The 27,050-nt window shown below is 43.9% G+C and overlaps 1 protein-coding gene and 1 pseudogene across 14 annotated transcripts in view; both read left to right on the top strand.

The window, feature by feature from the left end:
- DZIP1L (DAZ interacting zinc finger protein 1 like) overlaps window positions 1-27,050 on the top strand; it is a 97,886-nt gene that overhangs the window by 6,936 nt on the left and 63,900 nt on the right. For all 14 annotated transcript variants that reach the window (XR_010111659.1, XR_010111658.1, XR_010111657.1 and 11 more), the window contains 7 exons: window positions 4,854-5,435; window positions 11,087-11,171; window positions 13,955-14,076; window positions 16,393-16,554; window positions 20,477-20,605; window positions 21,961-22,023; window positions 24,743-24,883. Coding sequence is in view for 11 of the 14 variants with exons in the window: in XM_063602948.1 (XP_063459018.1) it covers window positions 4,935-5,435; window positions 11,087-11,171; window positions 13,955-14,076; window positions 16,393-16,554; window positions 20,477-20,605; window positions 21,961-22,023; window positions 24,743-24,883 (1,203 nt within the window). In the remaining 3 variants the exon portion in view is untranslated. The remainder of the gene's footprint in view (window positions 1-4,853; window positions 5,436-11,086; window positions 11,172-13,954; window positions 14,077-16,392; window positions 16,555-20,476; window positions 20,606-21,960; window positions 22,024-24,742; window positions 24,884-27,050) is intronic.
- LOC103786759 (keratin, type II cytoskeletal 8-like) lies at window positions 5,998-7,702 on the top strand (annotated as a pseudogene).

Here is a 27,050-nt window from a genome sequence, read left to right as displayed (position 1 = left end):
TGATGCTGACGCTGCTGGTCCAGAGACCACACTTTGAGAACCACTGCCTTATTGTATCTTGGATACTAAGATGGAGAATGAGTTGCCATTTATCATAACACATGTACTGTGGTTTCTTTCATATCTGCTACATTTTGTGCATTTAATGTTACTTTTCTGGCCCTGGTGGAACTTGGGTTTGCAATTCCTGGCATAATCAGTATGGAATGGTTGGGTATAAGATCACAAGAGACCGAGGGGCTAGAGAGAAAGAGATTTGGGGGTGACTGAGGCTCAGCCTAGAGCAAGCCTATAGTAGCTGAAGCTGTGAGCTCATTCCTAGGGATAGCGTGCAGGGAGAAATGGGTTGCAGGTGGATAGCAGAATATCAAGGGGGCACTGGCACACCCTGTCATAAAAGAAAGGGGAAAGAATAGTCACTGTTTAAGGAAGAGCATTCAAAAAGGTAGGAGGAGAGATGAGAGAGAGAGTGGCTGATGGAGAGTTCTTGACTTTATTATTAGAGAGAGGACTGTTGGCAAACATCTGACGCCAAAGCTTAAATAGTTAAACAGTACAGTTCTTAGGTGAGCTCACCTAAGAGCTGGGACATCAGGAAGCAGGTGTCTTATTACCCTTGCCCACAGCATGCCTGGTAACCTGCTGTTGCTCCGAGGCACAGCTTGTTGTGAGTAGTCGTCTCTGAGGCTCTGGTGGCACAGTTGCAGCTTTGGAGCTAAGCATGGTGAGTATCATGTCACCCATCTCTACTCAAAATACAAAAAATTAGCCAGGCATGGTGGCGGGCACCTGTAGTCCCAGCTACTTGGGAGGCTGAGGCAGAAGAATGGCGTGAACCTGGGAGGCAGAGCTTGCAGTGAGCCGAGATCGCGCCACTGCACTCCTTCATAACATGGCAGAAATGTGCTAGTCTTCTCATGGCCATGGTGGGGGTGCTTATGTCAGGCTGGTTTTCTTTTTGGAGTACTTGTTGGGAAAGAGTATCTGAGAAAGGGAAGGATGGATCTGAAACTGAAAAGGTGGGCAAGTGGCATCCTGTAGGCAGTCTCAAGACCAGGCTAAGAGGTTTGCGTTTGGTACAGTGGGAATAGGGAGCTATGCTGAGCTCCAGGGTGGGGAGCAGCTGTGTGGTTAATATGGCTCCATAGCCCAGAACCTGAGCTTGGGCTGGGCCCACATAGGCATACTATAAATGAGGAGTGAGTAAATGGATGAATTGGAGGTTTAAGGGATAAAGGATGATAATCTGATCAAAGCAAAATTTTAGGAGGAATAGCCCCAAGAATCAATGTTGAGTGGTTCAAAGTCCATAAGCTTTGGTGCCAGATGAACCTACAATTACACTTCAAATCTGGTCTCCTGTTTTCATCCATTTTGTACTGCTGCAACAGAATGACACAGACTGGGTAATTTATAAAGAAAAGAAATGTATTTCTCACAGTTCTGGAAGCTTAAGTCTAATATCAAGTCCAATATCAAGCTTGAAGTCCAATATTGGGCAAGGGCCTTCCTGCTGCATCATTTCTTGGTGGAGAGTGGAAGGTCAAGAAAGCATAAGAGCAAGAGGGAAGGGGACTGAATTCCTCCTTTCATCAGGAACCTACTCCTGTGATAACTAACCCACTCCTACAATAATGACATTCATCCATTCACGAGGGCAGAGTCTTTGTGACTTAATCACCTTAAATGTCCCATCTCTCAACACTGCTGCATTGGGGATTGAGTTTTCAACATATGACCTTTGGGGGATGCCACTGAACCACTCCAGAAACCAGTTTCCTTATTTGTAAAATGAGAATAATAATACCTGTTTGTAGGTTTGTATTAGGAGTTTGTATGTAGCACAGAGGGTGGCACTCCCTGCAGAGCTGCCATTGTTATCACTGAGCACCTTCCCCTTGCATCTTCTCCAAGTCTCATAGCACCCTGTGAGGTAGGCAGGGCTGGCCTGTCACTGCCTTTCACAGAAGAAGACTGTGGCTCAGTGGGGTCAGGGGCTGTTCCTGGAGGCCCTTCTCTCTCTCTCTCTCTCTTTTTTTTTTTTTGGCCAACCTAGTCCTACCACTTTTTTTTGAGACGGAGTCTCGCTCTGTCCCCCAGGCTGGAGTGCCGTGGCGCGATCTCGGCTCACTGCAAGCTCCGCCTCCCAGGTTCACGCCATTCTCCTGCCTCAGCCTCCTGAGTAGCTGGGACTACAGGTGCACGCCACCACGCCCGGCTAATTTTTCTATTTTTAGTAGAGACGGGATTTCACCATGTTGGCCAGGATGGTCTCAATCTCTTGACCTCATGATCCACCCACCTTGGCCTCCCAAAGTGCTGGGATTACAGGCGTGAGCCACCGCGCCCAGCCTAGTCCTACCATTTTTTAAAGGCCTTCCTTCTGAAGCTGATGACTTCTTTGACTTTCTATTGCACTTTTTTAAGTGCACTTTCTATTGCACTTTTTAAAGTCTGAATCATGGGCCGGGTGCAGTGGCTCATGCCTGTAACCCCAGCTCTTTGGGAGGCTGAGGCGGGTGGATCACGAGGTCAGGAGTTTGAGACCAGTCTGGCCAACATAGTGAAACCCTGTCTCTACTAAAAATACAAAAAATTAGCCAGTTGTGGTGGAGTGTGCCTGTAATCCCGCCTACTCTGGAGGCTGAGGCAGGAGAATTGCATGAACCCGGGAGGTGGAGGTTGCAGTAAGCCGAGATCGCGCCATTGTATTTCAGCCTGGGCGACAGTGCGAGACACTGTCTCAAAAAAAAAAAAAAAAAAAAAAAAAAAAGAAAGAAGACTGAATCATGTAATCTCGAAAGACTTGATTAAATAGGGTAAAGTGTACCTCTTGTTGCCTTAGTCAGATTCTCACTTCTGCAAGAACTGAAATTCTATGTTTTATTTTAAAAAATAATAAAAGTGATAGAAGATGATAAGAACTTTGAATAGTACAGAGAGGTAGAAAGTGAAAAATAAAAGTCCTGTAATCTCCATTTTCACTTCCCAGAGGCAGCCATTGCTAATAGCTTCTTGTCTATCTTTCCAGAAACAGTCTATGCTTATGAAATAATATACATAAGTGAATCATATATATGAATTATAAATGAGCATATTTTATTCATTATAAAACTAATTATAACAAATATGAGTCTTTCATATGTATGTGTGTGTATGGGTGTATATATATGTTGACTCTCCATATCTGTGGATTCTGCATCCGCAGATTCAACAAACTGCGGATCAAAAATATTTGGAAAAAAAGGATAGTTTCTTCTGTACTGAACATGTACAGAGTTTTTTTCTTGTCATTATTCCTAAATAATTAAGTATAACAGCTATTTTTATAGCATTTACATTGTATTAGGTATTATAAATAATCTAGAGATGATTTAAAGTGTGTGGGAGAATGTGTATAGGTTATATGCAAATACTACACCATTTTGTATAAGCAATTTGAGCATCTGTAGATTTTGGTATCTGAGGAGGGTCCTGGAACCAATCCCTCATGGACACTGACAGATGACTGAATATGTGTGTATGTGTGTATGTGTATATATATATAAAATGATCATCATTGGTCTGTGAAGGCCTATTTACCTGTCTATCTGACCATCACCACCCACACACCATCCATCCATTTATTTATCCCCATTCCACACTCCCATTTCCTTCCCTCCTCTCATAGACAACCATTCTAATATGATATATATCTTTCACTTTGGTGAGTTATTAAATGTGATTATATTAATATGTCATTAAAACAGAAATAGAGGTATATATGCCTATTTTGTGTGTGTTTACATATATATATATCGGAGATTATCATTTCATATCAGTACATGTAAGTCTGCTTTATACCAATCAATAGCTGCATAATATTCCATTGCATAGAGATACATTGTACTTTGCTTTCTTCTACTTTTTCTTTTACTTTGCTTTTATAAAAGATGCTACAATGACAATTTTTTCACAAGTACCTTTGTACATATGAGTTTGTAGCATAATTATAATTTTTAGTAGTGGAATGTTCAAAATTCCCATTGATATTGTCAAATTACTCTTCAGAGAGAACAGTTCATATGCTCACCAAGAGTTTAGAGAGTAGAATCTGAGTCTTGGCAAAGAAACTGGAGATCTTTTTACTTAACTGTTAAGTTAAAAAAAAGCCCATGATGGATTGAGCACCATGTGGCAGAGACTCCGTGACTCTCTTAAGCCCCTCCTGACAGGGGTGGACATCATTTCACTCACATTCTAGGAGAGAGAACTTAGTCATATGATCACACGTTATTGCTGGAGAAGCTGGGAAAGGTAGTTCACTCGTGTTCCATTAGAATCCTGTAGTTATATGAGAAAGAGAAGACAGGGTAGACATTAGGAACCTTGGTCACTCACAGCAAGTTGTCGGACTTTATCCTGAGATAAAAATAGGGTTGCAGAAGGACCCATTTCTAAATTTGATAGTCACCTGCTGACAAAGGCCTTTGCCAGGCATTCCTGCAGTGGAGATGGGCTTTGCAGAGGGGGCTCACTGAGGACCTGCTATGTGCCAGGCACTAGGCTGGGTGCTTCACTTGCCTCATTCCTCACCACAGGCCTGCACAGTGGGACCCATGTTCCTCCTTAGACACAGGAGGCTTAAAGATGTGCAGGGACTTGCCCAAGGCAGAGCATTCCAATCCACATCTGTGTGATTGCAAAGCCCATGTTTTCTTTCCACAGCTCTGGCCATGTCAGCACACACCATGAATGCTACAGCTGCTGCACAGACACCTCACTTTGCCCCGCTTAGGCCCTTGCTGGCCAGATATACAGTAGGTGCAGCCACACACACCTCACCTAACTTGGACTCTCTTCTTATTTTCCAGGCCTTCTCTCAGCTCCTTGGCCTACTGCCGTGGCCTTGGTGCCACCCTCCTCTGGTGGTCAGCTCAGGGCTTCCTCTGCCCATGCAGTCCCCAGCTGCCACTGCTGAGGGCCTCAGTGGCCCCCTCTTTGGGGCCTACACGTTCCCCACCTTCAAGTTTCAGCCTCGCCATGATAGCATGGACTGGAGACGCATTAGCACCCTGGATGTAGACCGCGTGGCCCGGGAACTGGATGTGGCCACTCTGCAGGAGAATATTGCTGGCATCACCTTCTGCAACTTGGACCGGGAGGTGTGCAGCCGCTGTGGGCAGCCTGTGGACCCGGCACTGCTCAAGGTGCTGCGCCTGGCGCAGCTCATCATTGAGTACCTGCTCCACTGCCAGGATTGCCTGAGTGCCAGCGTTGCCCAGCTGGAGGCACGGCTGCAGACCAGCCTGGGCCAGCAGCAGCGTGGTCAGCAGGAGCTGGGACGCCAGGCTGACGAGCTCAAGGGTGTGCGGGAGGAGAGCCGCCGGCGTCGCAAGATGATCAGCACCCTGCAGCAGCTGCTAATGCAGACAGGCACCCACAGCTACCACACGGTGAGGAATCTCCACCAGGCAGGGAGAGTGGGAGGGCTGTGTGCCCCAGCCACTGGGGCAACTGTTGCCACTGGGCAGCACTGCTGGGACCATAAGGCTGCTGGGGGGCTGTTCTCACTGGTTAGGAGCAGATTTCAGAGATGCTGCTCATGGCCAGAGAGCCTGGGGGTGTCTCATTAGGTTCTACTGTGTGTGTGTGTGTGTGTGTGTGTGTGTGTGTGTGTGTGTGTGTGTGTGTGTAGATTGTACACGTGTGGGAGGTGTGCGTGTTTATGGAGAGGGTACATGTCTAGTGTATGTATATGCATGAATGTATGGAGAGTGTGTGTGTTTGTAAATGATGTGAACATGTGTGTGTGTTTAATGTGTGTGTGTGTGTGAATACTTGAAGGGTACCTCTGTGTGTATGTAGGGTGTGTGGTGTGTAATGTGTGCTTGTACTATGTTATAAAGGATACAACTCTGGAGCATGTATAAAAAGGTGTATTAATAGTGTTTGTGACCAAGAAGCAGCTTCTCTGCTCCTTCTGGAATCTCCGCCTGGTTCAGCCCACCTGCCTCCACTCCTGCTTCCACCATGTTCATCAGGGTGACCCAGAAGTCCTACAAGGTGCCCACCTCTGGCCCCCAGGTCTTCAGCAGCTGCTCCTACATGAGTGGGCCCAGTGCCCGCATCAGCTCCTTGAGCTTCTCCTGAGTGGGCAGCAGCAGCTTCTGGGGTGACCTGGGCGGAGGCTATGGTGGGGCCAGTGGCATGGGAGGCATCACTGCCATCACTGTCAACCAGAGCCTGCTGAGCCCCCTTAACCTGGAGGTGGACCCCAACATCCAGGCCATGTGCACCCAGGAGAAGGAGCAGATCAAGACCCTCAACAACATGTTTGCCTCCTTCATGGACAAGGTATGGTTCCTGGAGCAGCAGAACAAGATGCTGGAGACCAACTGGAGCCTCCTGCAGCAGCAGAAGACGGCTCAGAGTTAACATGGACAACATGTTCAGAGCTACATCAACAACCTTAGGCAGCAGCTGGAGACTCTGGGCCAGGAGAAGCTGAAGCTGAAGGCAGAGCTTGGCAACATGCAGGGGCTGGGTGGAGGACTTCGGGAACAAGTATGAGGATGAGATCAATAAGCATACAAAGATGGAGAATAAATTTGCCTTCATCAAGAAAGATGTGGATGAAGCTTACATGAATAAGATAGAGCTGGAGTCTCGCCTGGAAGGGCTGACTGACGAGATCAACTTCCTCAGGCAGCTGTATGAAGAGGAGATCCGGGAGCTGCAGTCCCAGATCTCAGACACGCCTGTGGTGCTGTCCATGGACAACAGTCACTCCCTGGACATGGACAGCATCATCGCTGAGGTCAAGGCACAGTACAAGGAGATCGCCAACCGCAGCTGGGCTGAGGCTGAGAGCATGTACCAGATCAAGTATGAGGAGCTGCAGATGCTGGCTGGGAAGCATGGAGATGACCTGCAGCATACAAAGACTGAGATCTCTGAGATGAACCAGAACATCAGCCGGCTCCAGGCTGAGATTGAGGGCCTCAAAGGCCAGAGGGCATCGCAGATGCCGAGCAACGGGGGGAGCTGGCCATTAAGGATGCCAACGCCAAGCTGTCCGAGCTGGAGGCCGCCCTGCAGCGGGCCAAGCAGGACATGGAGCGGCAGCTGCGTGAGTATCAGGAGCTGATGAATGTCAAGATGGCCCTGGACATCAAGATCACCACCTATAGGAAGCTGCTGGAGAGCAAGGAAAGCTGGCTGGAGTCTGAGATGCAGAACACAAGTATCCATACAAAGACCACCAGCGGCTATGCAGGTGGTCTGAGCTCGGCCTATGGGGGCCTCACAAGCCCTGGCCTCAGCTACGGCCTGGGCTCCAGCTTTGGCTCTGGCGCAGGCTCCAGCTCCTTCAGCCGCACCAGCTCCACCAGAGCCACTGTGGTTGTGAAGAAGGTAGAGACTTGTGATGGGAAGCTGGTGTCCGAGTCCTCTGATGTCCTGCCCAAGTGAACAGCTGTGGTAGCCCCTCCCAGCCTGCCCCTCCTGCGGCTGCCCCAGAGCCCAGCAGGGGAGGCTGCTGTGCAGGGTAGCACAGGGAACGGGAGACCCACCTGAGGCTCAGCCCTAGCCCTCAACCCACCTGCGGGGGAGTTTACTGCCTAGGGGCCCCCCTTTCCCATGCCTCCAGCTACAAAACAATTCAATTGCTTTTTTTTTGGTCCAAAATAAAACCTCAGCTATCTCTGCCAAAAAAAAAAAATAGTGTTTGTGTGTGTGTGAATGAATGAAGGGTATATATGTGTGTAAGAGTGTGTGTTTGTACTTATGGAGAGTGTGTGTAAGGATGAGTATGTAGAAGAAGGATGTATATGTGTCTAAGGGTGTATTTATAGAGGGTGTGAGTGCGTGCATATTTATATATGATGGAGGATTTGTATGTATATGTAGAGGAGTGTATTGTGTAAAGGTGTGTGTGAGGGGTTTGTGTGTGCATGTGTTGAATCTATGTGTGACAAGGGATTGGTGGAGCCAGGCCTATTCTGGAATACTGACTCCATTATTCAACCAAGTGACAGTTCATTTCCCAAAGCAACATGGAGTGTTTGAATGTGTCTCCATGGAAGTATGGATTAGGGACATTTGCCCTTTAATAAAAATTGTCATGGTGGCTAGGCCCTGTGCCAGGCTCTGAGGATGTGGGCACAAATCATGCTGGTTCAGGTTTTTAAGACATTCATAGTTTATGGATGGATGGGTTACCTATTTCTGCTTATAACACTTCTGACACCAAATGTGTGTTTTTCTTCCTCACACCAACCAATTCTCCAGTGCCACCTGGGTGCCCTTCAATTCAATTCTGACACTATCTACCTGGAGTTAGCATCAGATCCCATGAGTTAAGGGATCAGTCCCACAAGACTGGCCCCACTTCAGATACCTGGGCCTCCTGTACTTCTGACTAACTGGCTACAAATTGAGGGTTCCCATAACTCCATCTTGAGGTTCAATAATTTGCTAGAATGGCTCACAGAACTCAGGAAGAAGACACTTTATTACTAGTTTATTATAAGGATAGAAGTCAGAACAGTCAAATGGAAGAGATGCACTTGAGGACAAGAGAGGACAAGGTATGGGAGAAGGGACTCGGAACTTCCCTGCCCTTTCTGGGTGTGCCATCTCCTAGCACCTTAGTGTTTACCAATCTGGAAATTCTCTAAATCCCATCATTTAGGGGTTTTATAAGATTCCACCAAGCATGCATAATTGATTAAATCATTGGCCATTGCTTAGTAGTCCAGCCCCTCTTCCCTCCCTGGAGGCTGGAGGGTGGGGCTGAAAGTTCCAACCCTCTACCCATGCCTTGGTCTTTCTGGTGACCAACCCCCATCCTGGGAGGATTACCTGAGCCCGGCATCTTTATCGTAATGAGAGCTGATTAGCCAAAAAAAAAAAAAGGATGGGGGTTGGTCACCAGAAAGTCATTTGCGGGGTGGGGCAGAAGGTGCCCAGCCAACAGTCCTTTCATTAGCATACAAAAAACACTGTCTTAGTAAGTTTAGTGTTGCAATAAAGGAATATCCGAAGCTGGATAATTTATAAAGAAAAGAGGTTATTTGACTCACAGTTCTGCTGGCTGGAAGGTTCAAGACTGGGCACCTGATGAGGGCCTCTGGCTGCTTTCACTCCTGGTGGAAGGTGAAGGGGAGCTGGCCTGTCCAGAGCTCATTGCAAGAGAGGAAGTAAGGGGAGAGGAATGCCAGGCTCTTTCTAACAACCAGCTCTGTCAAACTAATAAGAATGAGAACTCCCTCACCCTCAAGGGAGGGCATTAATCTATATATGAGGGATCTGCCCCATGATCCAGATACCTCCCACTGGGCCCCACCTCTCAACACTGCCACACTGGAGATTAAATTTCAACATGAGATTTGGAAGGGACAAACATTCAAACAATAGTAGACGCTCTTATTACTCTGGAGATTCCAAGGATCTCAGAATCTCTAAGACCAAATATTATTACAAAAGGTGCTTTACTGCCCTTATCACTCTGAAGATTGTAAGTTAGGTGTGTCCAATCTTTTGGCTTCCTTGGGCCACATTGGAAGAAGAAGAATTGTCTTGGGCCACACATAAAATACACTAACATTAATGATAGCTGATGAGCTAAAAAAAAAAAATTCCTAAAAAAATCTCATAATGTTTTAAGAAAGTTTACAAATTTGTGTTGGACTGCATTCAGAGCTGTTCTGGGCCACATGTGGCCTATTGGCTGCAGGTTGAACCAGCTTGTTGTAAGTGTTTTAGGACCTCCTTGCCAGAAACTAGGAAGGAACAAAGACCAAATATACATTCTTTTTTATTTTTTGAGACAGGGTCTCACTCTGTCATCCAGGCTGCAGTCTGATCATGGCTCACCACAGCCTTAACCTCCCAGGCTCAGGTGATCCTCCCACCTCAGCCTCCTGAGTAGTTAGGACTACAGTCACCTACCACCATGTTTGTCTAATTTTTTTAGAGACAGGGTTTCTCCAGGTTGCCCAGGCTGGTCTCGAACTCCTGGGCTCAAGTGATCTGCCCACCTCAGCCTCCCAAAGTTCTAGGATTTTAAGTGTGAGCCACTGTGCCCAGCCTACATTCTTATTGTATCACAATATCACAGTGGGACAGAAGGAATCGTTATGATATATTATTAATTGATAACAAATTGATATAATTGATATGATGTTTATGATTAAAAGGGTCAGAACCCTTTTAGTAGTAAGTCCTGTGGACACACCTGGTTGCTAGGAAGGTTGGGACATAGAGTGTTTATTCTCATTGGCCACAGACTTACTATTACCAAGGAAGAAAGGGAAAATGGGTATTGGGGGACAACTGGCAATTCCTGTCACAATTGTCTGCAAAGATAGCAAATAATCTGCCTATGGATTAACTAACAATGGCAGCCTCCAAAGCTGTGTTGAGAAGAATTCTGAAATTTTACAGTGAGAAGACGATGTGATAGATTGCTTATGTCTAAAATGTCTTAGGAGAGGGATGTGGAATTACAGATGCTGTTTATTTGCTCACCTCTGCCTCTGGTGTTTCTCCACCCTGGGATGGGACCTAGACATTGGCATATTTTAAAAACTTTTTATTATGGAAAATTTCAAACATGTACAATAGTAGAGAGAATAATATAATGAACCTTTATCTACACACTAACAGTATCAACCCATGGGCAGTGTTGTTGCATCTCTTCCCCTGCCCACTTTCCCCTACTTCTGGATTATTTTGAAGCATATTAGTAATATGATTTTATTTGTAGTATTTCAATGTCTCTATTTGTATCTCTAAAAGAGAAAGACTCTGACTTTTAAACATAGACAAACACCATCATCACACTCTGAAAAAGCAACAGAATTCCTTAGTATCATCAAATATCCAGTGTTGACAGTTTCCCGGGACACTGGTAGTATTTTAAAGCTCCGGTGATCCTAGTGGGCAGCATGGGCTGACATCATTGCCTTGCTCAGTAAATTAAATTCTTTATTTCTGAAGCAGCCCAGGGGTCCCAAGGGGATGGGGGCTTTGATATAGGGAAAATCCCAGGCTGACTCAGGTGACCTAATCTTGTACTCCCCATTGCTTCCTCTCTGTACAGTGCCACCTGTGTGACAAGACATTCATGAATGCCACCTTTCTCCGGGGCCACATCCAGCGCAGGCATGCAGGCGTGGCAGAAGGTGGTGAGTCCGGACAGCAGCCTGGGCCCCTTCTGGGACTGTGGAAAGGGCTGGGGCTGGTATTCAATGGGTGGTGACCACCTATAGCACCCAAAACTGCTCTCAGAACCTCACTGTCCAATTGGGGATGGGATGATCCCACCATCCACCACCGGGGGAGCCCACATGGGTTGGAAGGGTTTCTGACCCCACGTGTAAAGAAGGGCTGGGAGTCAGACAGGTAGATTTCACTCTTAGCTCTGTCGCTATTTATTATGTAACCTCGGTCCATGCTTTCCCCTTTGTGTCTCAGTGGCCTTCACTGTGAATGGGGCATTCAGATGGAGTGACTTTGAAGGGCTCTTACCTTCCAGCCTTCTGCGAATCTGCAGTTCCCTGATGCCAGCCATGAATAAGCCTAATGGGGTGAATGGGCAGTCAGACCAGTTCTTTGACTTTTCTACATACTTGAGCTTATCATGATCTAATCACTTTAATTTTACAATTTCAGATTCCAAAATGAGGAGCAAGGCTGTATGTTTTCCCCATAAAGAGATTTGCATATTTTACATTCACTTTTCTTTTCTTTTCTTTTTTTTTTTTTTGAGACAGGGTCTCACTCTGTCACCCAGGGTGGAGTGCAGTGGCTTGATCTCGGCTCCATTGCAGCCTCCACCTCCCGGGCTCAAGCAATCCCCGTACCTCAGCCTCCTGAGTAGCTGGGACTACAGGCACGCACCACCATACCTGGCTAATTTTAAAAATTTTTCGTAGAGATGAGGTCTCACTGTGTTGGCCAGTCTGGTCTCAAATTCCTGGGCTCAAGTGATCTGCCTGCTTTGGCCTCCCAAAGTGCTGAGATTACAGGCATGAGCCACTGCACTCAACCTATATTCACTTTTTGAGGTTCAACAAGAAATATTTGTTAAAACACAAAATATAGATGTAAAAATGCCATTAAGTAAAACTTTTCCTCCTATTTTCCATCATTCAAATTCTCTTTTCATAAAAAAGAAAAAAGTACCACTTACCTAAAACTATGTATTTAGTGTATATCTAATTCTTTTTAGTTCTGCATTGGAGGCTAAGGAAAAATAAATTTTCCATGCCTTAAATTTTTTTGAATAAAAATATGTCTCTGGTATAGAAAATTTAAATATAGGAAAGTAGAAAAGAGAAAATAAAAACCATGGATGGTATCACCAGCAGTTAATATTTTGGTGTATTCTCTGTCATTTTTTTCCTGTAGACATATATAATCATATAATGTGCGCTTTGACTATTGCTTATTTTCATTTAAGAATATGTCTTATTTTCCAATGTCATTAAATTATCTTTGAAAATGTGATTTTTTAATGGCCAAATAGTATTTCATTAAGTGGCTATCATAATTTATTTCACAATTTCCTCCTGTTGAATATATGGCTTACCCCAACATTTATTTATTATAAATCACATGATGATTGATATTCTTGCATGTAGATCTTTGAGCATATCTCTTATTTCCTTAATGTAAAGTGCTGTAAGGAGAGAGAAATGTGTTCTTAAGATCACTTTTGCTATATTAATGGTCATGGCCTCTTTATTCACAGGCAGCTGACTTCCCAGATGCCCAGCTCTCCTATTCCACAGTCGCCTCAAATCATGTTATTAAACCAAATTAATTTCTACTGCAACTAAAAATTGTTTGTTTGTAAAATGTCCAACCTGAGAAACGCCACATCTCTTTTCAAAGAAAAGGCTTAGAATTTTAATAACAGTATGATTTATCTAGTAATCACTAAATATGCTTTAAAAAGTAACAAATGTTCAAGAATAATTGTATTCTTTTTTGACCCTTAACTCTTGCTTTATCATCAGTATGTGGTTTAGTTAGGATGTTTTTTATAATTCATGCTGAATCTTTTTGTTCACTTAAACAATTTAAAGTATACACTTAAAGGAGCTTTGGTTCTTTATAATACATGCTGCTTTTTTTTCCATTTGAAATTTATTTATTTATTTATTGAGACAGAGTCTCGCTCTGTCTCCCAGGCTGGAGTGCAGTGGTGCGATCTCGGCTCACTGCAACCTCTGCCTCCTGGGTTCAAGCGATTCTTTTGCCTCAGCCTCCTGAGTAGCTGGGATTATAGGCACCCGCCACCATACCCGGCTAATTTTTTTTGTATTTTTAGTAGAGACGGGGTTTCACCATGTTGGTCAGGTTGGTCTCGAACTCCTGACCTAGTGATCAGCCTGCCTTGGCCTCCCAAAGTGCTGGGATTACAGGCATGAGCCACTGCGCCCGGCCTGAAATTTACAACTATACACTTATATTATTGAAAAAAGTGAACTTAAAACTACAGTGATTTTTATTACTTTAAAATTCTCTCTGATTACTGTCAGGATACATGGATATGTTCTTTGTATTGATAATTGGTGTACATGCTATTTGATATTCCGTTCTGTTACTATAGTAATTTTAAATTTCTATTTCCATGTGTCAGTACTGTCAAAATACTTATTTTAAGTGACAGTACAATAATAATTCACATTTTTTGAGCTGTCGTGCCAGACACTATGCTAAGCACTTTGCATTCTCACATTTCATCCTCACAGCAGCCCTCTGAGTTAGGTGCTATTGTTATCTCTATTTTCCAGTTTGGGGAAACAGAGGGACAGGGAGGTTATGTTCTTTGCCCAGTGTCAACGTACTAAGTAGCGAAGCTGGTTTGAGACCGAGGTATGGCTGATTGACAAGGTGAGAAACTACACTCCCTTGATTTTTGGACTTAAACTGGTCACCTGTCTTTGCATGGACCCCACAGGAAAACAGAAGAAACAGGAACAGCCAGTGGAAGAGGTGTTAGAAGAGCTACGGGCCAAGCTAAAGTGGACCCAAGGGGAGCTGGAAGCCCAGAGGGAGGCAGAGAGGCAGCGGCAGCTCCAGGTGGGCAGGGAGAGAAAACATCAGGGAGACTTGGGTCATGGACTACCCAGGAGACCCTTGATGCACATGAATCCCACAGGGCAAAAATTCCAGCTAGTTTCCCAGAGCTGGGAGTCAGAGCTGGGATAGTGCCTTCTTGGACATGGCAAATGATTTTAGGTAGCCTGGAAAGGAAAATTGAATTGTTTTTGCCAGACTTATGTGGACGAGAGTAGAGCAGAGAGATGCAGTTTCCTGCATTAGTCAGCACCCTCTGAGGACATTTGAACCTGAATTTTAGCTTCGTACACAATGCTGTTAGTTAACTTTTTGAGGACAAAGACTGGGTTTGATTCTGAAAGCTCCAGAACCCAGCCCAGAGAAAATGCTCAGTAAATGTTTGTAGAATGAAAATACATAAGTTGCCCTGCTCATCCCTTCATTATTCATCCCCTCAGCATGCATTTATTGAGCACCAGCTGCATAGTTGGTATTGTGACAAATACAGGCATACTTCTTTTTTTGTGTGTTTTGTGTGCTTCACAGACATTGTATTGTTTGCACATTGAAGGTTTGTGCCAACCCTGTGTTGAGCAAGTTTATCAGCATCATTTTCCAACAGCATGTGCTCACTTCATGTCTATGTATCACATTTTGGTAATTCTCACAATATTTCAAGCTTTTTCGTTATTATTATATCTGTTATGGTGATCTGTGATCAATGATCTTTGATGTTACTATTGTAATTGTTTTGGGGTGCCACAAACTATCCATATAAGATGGCAAACTTAAACATCTCTCACTTTAAATCAAAAGGTAGAAATGATTAAGTTTAGTGACGAAGGCATGTTGAAAGCTGAGATGGGCTGAGAGGCAGGCCTCTTGTGCCAAACAGCCAAGTTATGAATACAAAGGAAATTTGAAGGAAATTCAAAGCACTACTCCACTGACCACACAAATGATAAGAAAGCGAAACAGCCTTATTACTGAGATGGAGAAAGTTTTAATGGTCTGGATAGAAGATCAGACCAGCCACAAAATTCCCTTAAGCCAAAGCCTAATCCAAAGCAAGGACCTAACTCTCTTCACTTCTATGAAGGCTGAGAGAAGTGAAGAAGCTGCAGAAGAACAGTTGAAAGCTAAAAGAGATTGGTTCATAGGTTTAAGGAAAGAAGCCATCTCCATAACAATGAAAGTGCAATGTGAAGCAGCAAGTGCTAATGTAGAAGCTGCAGCAAGTTATCTTGAAGATCTAGCTAAGATAATTGATGAAGGTGACTGTACTAAACAGATTTTCAGTGTAGAAAAAACAACCTTCTATAGGAATAAGCCATCTAGAACTTTTATAGCCTGGCTTCACAGTTTCAAAGAACAGGATGATTCTCTTTTTAGGGTCTAATACAGCTGGTGGCTTTAAGTTGAAGCCAATGCTCATTTGCCACTGTGAAAATTCTAGGGCCCTTAAGAATTATGCTAGCTCTACTCTATCTGTGCTCTAAAAATGGAACAAGAAAGTCCGGATGACAGCACAGCTATGGTTTACTGAATATTTTAAGCCCACTGTTGAGATCTACTGCTAAAAAAAAGATTCTTTTCAAAATAATTACTGCTCATTGACAATGTTCCTGGTCACCTAAAAGCTCTGGTGGAGATGTACAAGGAGATTTGTGTTGTTTTCAAGCCTGTTAACACAATATCCATTCTGCAGCCCACGAATCAAGGAGTAATTTTGACTTCCAAGTTTTATTATTTAAGAAATACATTTTGTAAGGTTATAGCTGTCATAGATAGTGATTCCTCTGATGGATCTGAGCAAAGTAAATTGAAAACCTTTTGGAAAGGATTTGCCATTCTGGATGCCATTAAGAAAATGTGTGATTCTTTGGAGGAGGTCAAAATATTAACATTAACAGGAGTTTGGATGAAATTGATTCTAGCCATCGTGGATGACTTTGAGGGATTCAAGACTTCAGTGGAGGAAGCCACTGCAGATGTGGTGGAAATAGCAAGAGAACTAGACTTAGAAGTGGAGCCTGAAGATGGGACTGAATTGCTGCAACCTCATGATAAAACTAATGGTTGAGTAGTTGCTTCTTACGGATGAGCAAATAAAGTAGTTTCTTGAGAAGGAATCTACTACTTCTGAAGATGCTTAGAAGTAGTAGACTTAGTAGGCTTAGACTGGTCCTCCCAAGTCCAAAGAATGGGAACTGTGGGATGAATGCTCTTTGGGTCTCCATAGTGACTTGCATAGACAAGGAGGCCTAAGTAGGTTCTTAGTAAATATTTGCTGTAATGTGGAATTAATCATCATATTGTTCTTGCTCTTCTTTTTAGGAAGCAGAGCTCATTCATCAGAGGGAAATAGAAGCTAAGAAAGAATTTGATAAATGGAAAGAACAAGAGTGGACCAAACTTTATGGGGAAATAGATAAACTAAAAAAATTATTTTGGGATGAATTTAAAAATGTCGCCAAGCAGAACTCTACACTAGAAGAGGTACCCAACATAAAAGGCTTTTTAAAGTTTCTTTGTTGGAAATCTGCTTATTCTCAAAATTCATTTCTTAGTTTGTACTGGTTTTATTTCATCTGCTGTTGGAAGCTAAAACACTGTGAGGCCAGTTATCAGAGGCCTGATATTAGAGGCCCAGATTTCAGACGCCTTGGGGTTGAATCACTGCTGTGTCACATTCTGGCTGTGAGACCTTGAATGAGTTAGTTAACCTCCTCATGCCTCAGTTTTATTTCTGTAAGATAGGCTGCTGAGAGGGTTAAATTAGTACATATACAGTATGTAACATTATCCAGCATATAGTAATGTATCAGTAGTGTATCTGGTATATAGTAATATCTCTAGGTATTATTCTTATTTTTGTGAAGGGCTTTCATCACTGGACAAGAAATGGGGCAAAATTTAAATGAATGCATTTTTCTCCCAACAAATATTCCCTGAATACTGGTTACATGCCAGACATTCTGTTGGGGTCTTCAGAGGTCACATGTAATACCTAACATTTATGACTGTATTTACTATTTTCCAGCCCCCATGCAGTATACTTTATATACACTAACTTTTAATCTTCATAGCAATCAACCATAACATTCTCAGAATAGGTGCATCACTGGTTTAGTACTTTCTTTTTAAAGTTTTTTTTAAAAAAAGCTATTTTATTTCTTTCTCTCTTTCTTTCTGTCTCCCTCTCCTTCCTTCCTTCCTCCCTCCCTCTCTCCCTCCCTTCCTTTCTTCCTTCCTCCCTCCCTCCCTCCCCCCACCTTCCTTTCTTGCTCTCACTCTCTCGCTGTGTCGCCCAGGCTGGAGTGCAGTGGCGTGGTGTCGGCTCACCGCAACCTCCGTCTCCTGGGTTCAAGTGATTCTCGTGCCTCAGCCTCCGGAGTAGCTGGGATTACAGGCGTGTGCCACCGTTCCTGGCTAATTTTTGTATTTTTCATAGAGATGGGGTTTCACCATGTTGATCAGGCTTGTCTCGAACTTCTGACCTCAAGTGATCCACCCACCTCAGCCTCCCAAAGTGCTGGGATTTACAGGCATGAGCCACTGCGCCCGGCCGTCATTCTTTCTTTATAGGTGAAGAAATTGAGCCCATATAACTTGCCCAAGGTCACTTAGCTAAGAAGAGATGGAGCTGGGATTTGAACCCAGCTCTTTAATTTCCAAAGGTCCTATTCTTCTACTGGATATACTAACAAGTTTATGCAGGATAACCTTATTAAAGTTATCCCTGGGCTGGGCGCAGTGGCTCACACCTGTAATCCCAGCACTTTGGGAGGCCAAGGTGGGTGGTTCAGCATGACCAACATGGCGAAACCCTGTCTGTACTAAAAATACAAAAATTAGCTGGGTGTGGTGGCAGGTGCCTATAATCCCAGCTGCTTGGGAGGCTGAGGTAGGAGAATCACTTGAACCCAGGAGGTGGAGGTTGCAGTGAACTGAGATCACGCCACTGCACCCCAGCCTGGGTGACAGAGTGAGACTCCTTCTCAAAAAAAAAAAAAAAGTTATCCCTTGACCATATCTTCCCATATAAACCTGTGTGACTAAAACTGTATCAAGGAAAAATATTTTTTAAATGTATTTATCTCTCATTGGTCCTCCTAGATCAAGGAGAATCTTGTTTTTGAAAATGAACTGTCTAATAGCGTTTTTCACAATCATTCCACGTTTTACCTAAAGAAGCACCTAGGCAAATTTTTTTCAAAAGGAAATTGTCATATGCCTGGAGTCTTGGGTGCTCCATCATCCCTGTCTGAGATGGAAAGCCAAAGGTGGAAGGTGGAGGGGTTGAAACGAGAACTCTGTGTGCACTGGGGTGGGGATGGGGGCTCCCTAAAATGACGCAAGCCCTTCCATCCAAAATGCTTCCCAGCTGGGCCAGGGATGATTGTGGCAGAGAAGATGCTGCTCCACTGTTGACCTCATGCTCCTAATATACAGCTCCACACCCATCCTTCCCAAGCGCATGCAAACATCTCCTGACCCCCACACTTCCCCGACACAGTGCTAGCTGACTAGACGTTTGATAAATAGGTATTGACAGGAATTTGAAGTTGTTGTTCAGAAACCACCTCTTCAAGGGTCAAAGGGTTACTTTTGGTCAGAAAATTATGAGTTTTGGTGAATGAGGACATAATCCTTACCATCCATGATATCCTTTTTAACTTGGATCATGTTCTCCTAAACTGGAACATGCTATCTTTTTTTTAATTAAATTTATTTATTTATTTATTTATTTATTTATTTATTTATTTATTTATTTATTTATTTTTTTAAGACAGGTTCTCACCCTGTTGCCCAGGCTCGAGTGCAGTGGCACAATCACGGCTCACTGCAGCCTTGACCTCCCAGGCTCAAGTGATCCTCCTTCAGCCTCCTGAGTAGCTGTGACTATAGGCATGTGCCACCACACCCAGCTAATTTTTGTATTTTTTGTAGAGATGGGGTTTCGCCATGTTACCCAGGCTGGCCTCCTGGGCTCAAGTGATCTGTCCACCCCAGCCTCCCAATGTGCTGGGATTACAGGCTTGAGTCACTGCGCTTGGCCCATCTTACTCTTTTTAAAAAACCTTTCCCCTATAGGATTACTTATATTGTGTTTGTATGTTTGTGTGTCTCACCCTGTCTCCTTTCAATATTTTATTGTTTTACTTTTATTAAAGTATAGGAATCAAACTGGATACCAAATTCTCAGTGTAGTTGGGTAGTCATTTTGTTAATGTATTTTTAAAAAATTTTAAGGGTAAAACCCAGCAAGATTCCATTTAGAATGATTGTAAAAAAAACACTGTAAGATGTCCATTTTCAAAATGCAAAAAATGATTCTTCCTGATGTTAGGAAGGCCAATGAAAACTATATGTATATTGAAAATATTTTTTCCTCAAAACTTTTTCCCTGATACAGAAGTCTGAGAGCTTACTTTGGCTACATTACCTGACTAAAGAGAGAACTTTAGATTAGACCTGGGGTAAATTGAGATGCCAAACGAGTGTCTAGCTAAATGGAAATACCACGAAGGTTTGTAATGCCAAGAAAGTCAGCTCTGTGGTGTGTCATAAGCAGCATATGGAAACCAGGAGTGACACATTAGAACCCAGGAGTTGTGCATACATCTGATCAAGCATTTGACTCTGAAAATATTCAGGGAGTTTAGAAATTGTTAACCTTTGGAACCAGTATTGTTTAGCAATAGTTGAGAAGTGTTAGCAAGAATGATACCAAGTTAAACTTAGGCACTTGGAGTTACTTCCTTAAAGCCTTAATAGGGCTTATGAGTTTTATACAGTCATACAGATAGAAATATGTTGCTTTTGTTACTACGACAGTCATATATTATAAGAAATAATCAAAGGTGGGTGGAAAGGCATCCTCTCTTTGATCCAGTTTTCTGTACCTTTTCCTTCAGGTCACACACACTGCTAGCCCAGGAATCACCAGGTATTGATGACTCTACTTCAAGCTGTGCAAAGCCCTTTCTGGAGACAGCCAGGATGTTTTGTAGGGAGAGAGGCAGGAGTCCTCAGGGAGTGGCCTGGGGTGAGACCCTCCCATAGGCTCTAAGAGTCTCATTCTCATCAGTGTATTCCAGACTGAGGAAGAAATGGGGCAGCAGTCAGGAGAGCTTGGGATTTTGAGTATAGCAGAATTTAAGTGAAATGGAAACTACCCTCTTTAATTTGTTCTTCCATGGAATTGCTTTTTCTATGCAAGGGCTGAGCCCCCAGGAGAGCCCTTGTGAAGGGAATGCTGATTTGTGTGAATATCTGTAGGCGAGTAGGTATCTAGTGAGGATGAGTTGGGAGGATGAGTTGGGTAAGGTGTGCCCCTCTGACACTGTTCTGGGTATAAAAGACAACATCATGATGAGATCTTCATCTGAATAAAACTATGCCCTGGCCTTTTCAGAAACTGCGGGCACTGCAGTCCCACAGTGTGATGGAGTCCAACCTGGGATCACTGCGAGATGAGGAGTCAGAGGAGTGGCTCCGGCAGGCACGGGAGCTTCAGGCCCTGAGAGAGAAGACAGAAATTCAGGTGAGCTGATGCTCCATGCCTTTCTTCCCAGAGGAAGCCAAGAGCCATCTTCTCTTCCAATATATTCTCTCATTTATGAATGTAGAGAAGTTGAAGGACATCAAAGTTCTATATTTTCAGACCTTCTGCCAGTACATGAAAGCATAGAATAGGGTTCTCAGGTGAGGCTGGTGGTATGTGTGCAATGTCAGATTTGCCTAAGATCTTTTAAAAAATACATACAACTCTGTCTCTTATTTGGCACCTTTGCCCCATTCTGATTCTAACCCAGTTGGAAGCAACTCTTAGAAACTGTGACAGTCTCTTGGGTTTGAAGATATTTGGGATGCATCCATTGTTGTGATGGTAGTTGTTTAGCAACCAGCTCTCTGGAATTAAAAAAGCTTTAATTTGTAGCATTTGCCAATTTCCGTGGTGTAAATACTCCCAGCATGGCCGATTTCCTGCTATCAATGTGAGGTCACTGAATGGAGCCAGGAAGACTTGTGCACAGTCTGCTCTCACCAGCTGGTAGAAGGTGGCTCTGGCCACCGCTGGATGAATTTTACTGCAGTCTGGTTATAAAATGGTCTGTATCACTGATAATTCCATGGCAAAGAAGGGTAGTTGGTACAGGTGTTAAATCATGTTGTGCTTATCTTTCTGCTGTCCAGGATTCTTGAGAAAAAATGTAAAGTCTAGCTAACAATCAGCAGTAAGGTGTTTCTGCCGATTGATGTTTGACAGGTTTCACATTATAAAGAGGCCATTCTTTTCCTGAGAACTCTGTTCACATTCTTTGCCTACTTTTCTATTATTGATGTTTCCCCTGTCAATTTGCGAGTTTGTATAATGTATGGAAATTAACTCAGCCCTTTGTTGTTCTAGTTGTGGTTATTTTCCCCAGTATTCTGTTGGTCCTTCAATTTTGTATATTATGGTTTGGCCATATAACAAAGAATTAATGTTTATGTAGTCAAAATTATCCAATTATTCATATTTTCTTTATGGCCTTCCCCATTCTGAGATTTAAAAAGACAACATTCCTGTGTTTTCTTTTAGTACTTTTTGGCCTTATTTTTTGTGTTAAATCTTTGACCCACCTACAATTTATTTTGCTTTAAGATGTGTAATAAGGATCCAACTTCCTATTTTTTTTCAGGTAGCTAGCCATTTGTTCCAACACCATTAGTCAATAATCCATCTCCCTCTCCTCATACTTAGTTTCTATGTATTTCCATCTTTGTCTGGATTTTCTATTCTATTCCACTACTCTGTCTGCCTACCCATGAGCCAGTACTTTTAACTTCCTGTAGCTTTATAACATGTTTTAATACCTGCAAGGGCCCATTTGATAAGCTTTTAATCTTTTTCAGAAAACAGAGTGGAAAAGAAAAGTGAAGGAACTGCATGAAGAGCACATGGCTGAGAAGAAAGAGGTAGCTTTTGTTGGGTGATCTCGGGGAGCTTGGTTTCCTGTGACCTCCTCTCAGAATTCAGCATTCTCCACGCCCCCTCACCCACCATCTCCCCTATCTCACCTGGAACTGGTTGGCAGATGCTGCAGATATTGCTCCTGGCTACTGTCCCCATCAGTACACAGAAGGGGTGAGCTGTCCAGCCAGCAGCTTCCCTGTTCAGGAGCAGGGGCCTCCAGGCCTTCTCCTCTGAATCGAACACATCCTTTGTTCTGTGGTCTTCTTTGCAGTGACCCCTTTAGGCCCTCCAGGGAGGGTTGTTCGATAAACCTCAGATGAATCGCCTGGTCGTTTCACGTTTGGGCTCTTCTTTGAAATTCCCCCACCCTTGGAGAGAACGAGGTGGCTGTGGGCCTCAGTGATAGTTCAGCAGGAGTCCAAAGGGAAGGACTTAGATACCGAGAACAGTGAACAGGGAGCAACAGGCCTCAGGGCAGAGCAAACAGCTTCTGTAAAAATGTCCTGAGCAGGAGGCAAGTTGAGGAGGAAGCTGGTTCATAAGAGCCCCAGGTTCCGCCTGCAAAAAGCTCAGAAGATGAAAAGGCTTAGATCAGTCTGGTCCATGGTAGAGCTCCTCACTCCAGTGTAGGGAAGCACGATCACTCACATGTGATGGTTTTATTTTATCTGAAGCATTTTCTTTTTTTTTTTTTTTAATTATTATTATTATACTTTAAGTTTTAGGGTACATGTGCACAATGTGCAGGTTAGTTACATATGTATACATGTGCCATGCTGGTGTGCTGCACCCATTAACTCGTCATTTAGCATTAGGTATATCTCCTAATGCTATCCCTCCCCCCTCCCCCCACCCCACAACAGTCCCCAGAGTGTGATGTTCCCCTTCCTGGGTCCATGTGTTCTCATTGTTCGATTCCCAACTATGAGTGAGAACATGCGGTGTTTGGTTTTTTGTCCTTGTGAGAGTTTACTGAGAATGATGATTTCCAATTTCATCCATGTCCCTACAAAGGACATGAACTCATCCTTTTTTATGGCTGCATAGTATTCCATAGTGTATATGTGCCACATTTTCTTAATCCAGTCTATCATTGTTGGACATTTGTGTTGGTTCCAAGTCTTTGCTATTGTGAATAGTGCTGCAATAAACATACGTGTGCATGTGTCTTTATAGCAGCATGATTTATAGTCCTTTGGGTATATACCCAGTAATGGGATGGCTGGGTCAAATGGTATTTCTAGTTCTAGATCCCTGACGAATCGCCACACTGACTTCCACAATGGTTGAACTAGTTTACATTCCCACCAACAGTGTAAAAGTGTTCCTATTTCTCCACATCCTCTCCAGCACCTGTTGTTTCCTGACTTTTTAATGATCGCCATTCTAACTGGTGTGAGATGGTATCTCATTGTGGTTTTGATTTGCATTTCTCTGATGGCCAGTGATGATGAGCATTTTTTCATGTGTCTGTTGGCTGCATAAATGTCTTCTTTTGAGAAGTGTCTGTTCATATCCTTTGCCCACTTTTTGATGGGGTTGTTTGTTTTTTTCTTGTAAATTTGTTTGAGTTCATTGTAGATTCCAGATATTAGCCCTTTGTCAGATGAGTAGGTTGCAAAAATTTTCTCCCATTTTGTAGGTTGCCTGTTCACTCTGATGGTAGTTTCTTTTGCTATGCAGAAGCTCTTGAGTTTAATTAGATCCCATTTGTCAATTTTGGCTTTTGTTGCCATGGCTTTTGGTGTTTTAGACATGAAGTCCTTGCCCATGCCTATGTCCTGAATGGTAATGCCTAGGTTTTCTTCTAGGGTTTTTATGGTTTTAGGTCTAACGTTTAAGTCTTTAATCCATCTTGAATTGATTTTTGTATAAGGTGTAAGGAAGTGGAGGCATCACGCTACTTGACTTCAAACTATACTACAAGGCTACAGTAACCAAAACAGCATGGTACTGGTACTGGTACCAAAACAGAGATATAGATCAATGGAACAGAACAGAGCCCTCAGAAATAATGCCGCATATCTGCAACTATCTGATCTTTGACAAACCTGAGAAAAACAAGCAATGGGGAAAGGATTTCCTATTTAATAAATGGTGCTGGGAAAACTGGCTAGCCATATGTAGAAAGCTGAAACTGAAGCATTTTCAAATGGGAAATACATTCACATTCACATTCACATTCACATTTCCTGTTCCAGAAACAGGAGAAATATATTAAGATATAAGACACTGAGTAGAGTCTCACTCCCACCTGTCCCCATCTACCTGTCTCCAACACCTACTGCTCAGGTGACTTTTATGGCTTTCTTTTGTATTCTTCTAAAGTTTCTTTATGCAAATATTAATAAATATTTTCACTTTATTTCTGCTATTACATCAGAAGTAGCATGTTAACTTGTTTTCTTCACCTCTTGTTTTCACCTAAAAACATCCATTTGATGATTTTCAAATGGTTTTAATTTATCTGACTGTTCTTCAATGGGTGGCTACACCTTTCTCTCCTGGTCTTAAAGGCATGCATTCCATTCTTACTTCTTCTCAGGCACAGCACAAAAATGTCCCCAGACTGGAAGGTTGTCTTGTTAGAAAGCCTGTCCAGGTCTCAAAATCCTTTACTGTGCTTGCCTGGCACTTGCCTACAGGTGCTGAGCCTGCAGACACCAGGCACTAAGATGTCCCTGCAGACATTTGACTGACCAGCCATCTTGTGCCCGCCAGCTACAGGAGGAGAACCAGAGGCTCCAGGCCTCCCTGTCTCAGGATCAGAAGAAGGCAGCTGCCCAGTCCCAGTGCCAGATCAGCACCCTCCGTGCCCAGCTGCAGGAACAAGCTAGGATCATTGCCTCCCAGGAGGAGATGGTAGGTCTGCCCTTCCTTTCAGCCAGGCCTTGGTGTCCCTGGGCCTCTTTCCTGTGAGGATCTCCTTGGATTCTTCTGGGCTCATCAGTGCTAGTCTCACCACTCAGGCTCCTTAAGGAGAGAGAAGAGTCCTCTGGCATGAAGGGCACAAAATGATAAGGCTGTAGCTGCCTCCTTCCAGGCTGAAGATGTGCCATCTCCTTAGGGGCTGCTGGCAGATGGGGCCACTCTAACAGCAGAGACCATATAAAACGCTCAGCACCTCACTGATACTTTGCTTATTACCTCATTTAAGCCTCACTACTATCCTTCAAGGTAGGCATCCCCTTCTCCCCATCTTCATTCGACAGATGGTGAAATACGCTGGAGAAGGGAAGTGCCTCACTCAAGTCCTCATGGGGCACTCGGTAAGTGATGAGATTCAACTCCGGCCAGGCAGGAAGAATGCAAAGCGTGTGTTTTTTACACAGTATTCTTAGGCAGAATTCCTTAACCAGTACCTTTTTCATAAACGAACAGCCTCTGATGAGGTGAGAGATAAAGCAGTGTGATGAAAAGGCACTTAGTTAGCACCTTTCTCCTAAAGCTGGCCCCTGTGACTCTTTACCTGTTGCTGACAATTCTCTGCCCAGTCGAGGCTGAGTTCCCCCTCCAGAGCCCCAGGTCTATGGAAAATCTGTATCTTCCTCTGCTGCCACCCACCTCATGGACCAGGCTCCACACAGCTTCCCTGGACTGAGCACCCACTGTTACTGTCTAGTCCTGGCCTCTTGTTCCTGCACCCCTTGCTATTTGTGCTTTCCCACACACCCAGCCACATTTCACCCAGGTGACATAACTACCCCACTGTCTTGCCACTTTTCAGTTTCCCCCCAAAACACTCAGCTCTGCACTAAGCTCTAGTCTGGAGGTTTCCCTAAGAAGGAAACCACGGCAGAGTTTCCACAGTGTTCCCTGCTGGCTGTAATGTCCTGTATGTTACTCAGAACTCTTATTTGCAAATGATTCAGTTAGGAACCTATTGGCTAAAGATAACAGAATAGTCTATTAGGGACTATTATTTTTATTTTCACAGCAAGAGAGGTGACAGTTGCTGGGCTTGGTTAGCAGAAGTAGTATGCCATTGTGAATCCAGACTGTGTTTTTCTTTTTACCATCTTCAGTGTGATGACTTTGTTTCCCGCTTCACTTTCATGTTGCAAGCAGACTACTGTAGCCCCAACCATACAACCATATTTGGCAGAAGAAGTTGATGAAAAGGTCCCTTCCCAAGACTTGTGCTTATCTATATTATTGGTCAAAGCTGTGTCACATGGGAAACTACAGCTGCAAAAAAGGCTGGGAAAGTAAACAACTAGTTTTGCAGTTTGGAGTAGAGGTAGGCAAAGGAGACAGCAGTGGGGAATGGATACTGGATGAGTCATATGTCAGCATGTGCCACTGCAGGTAATAAAAAGCAACCGAAGCTTAAGTAGAAGAGGGAGTTTGTCATAAGGGTAGATGGAGCATCTCACAGAGCTCACGGCAGGGAGCAGCTGAGTCTGGGAGTAAACTGAAACCAGAGACATGAATGTGGTCATCAGTTTTCCTTTTCTGTGTGTCTCTGTTCCTTTCTCTATAACTGCTTTATTTTTTCCTTTTACCCTGAAGATCAGCTTCTGCTGCTTATCTGTTTTATGTGGTAAAACAAATATACGAACCAAGAAAAACCACAAACAATTGGCTGCCAGCAGCTTTGACATCATTCATTACCAGTCCAGAGCTCTTTGCCTTAACTTGGATGTTGGGTCCGGCTGTGGTGTGAAGTCTCATTGTTCACCTGTGGCTGTCCTGCCTGCAGCCATGAAGGGGGAAGGAACAGGAACTTCTTGGAGCGGGGGGGTTGAGCAGACAGTTCAGTGAATGTCTACATCTGGCCTCCTGTCCGGGAATGTGTCTGACTCCTTCCTCCCAGGGAGTGCTCTGCTCAGACGCCCGCATTGTGGGAGGGAGCCTCTCCCTTGCCCTGGCTGTTTTCCATGAATTATACCAATAGGAACAACTGTGTGCCTGTCCCACTCTGTTTCTATGGGGCTCCTGCCCTCGAGCCATAATTCTTCTTTGAAGAGGGGACATTCTTGCCTCCCCACCTTGGAAAATGGAGCATGCTGCCATTCCCTTTCACACA

Source organism: Pan paniscus, chromosome 2 (assembly GCF_029289425.2).
Source record: "Pan paniscus chromosome 2, NHGRI_mPanPan1-v2.0_pri, whole genome shotgun sequence".
In the NCBI taxonomy this organism is placed as follows: Eukaryota; Metazoa; Chordata; class Mammalia; order Primates; family Hominidae; genus Pan; species Pan paniscus.
This window is presented reverse-complemented; position numbering and strand designations above follow the sequence as displayed.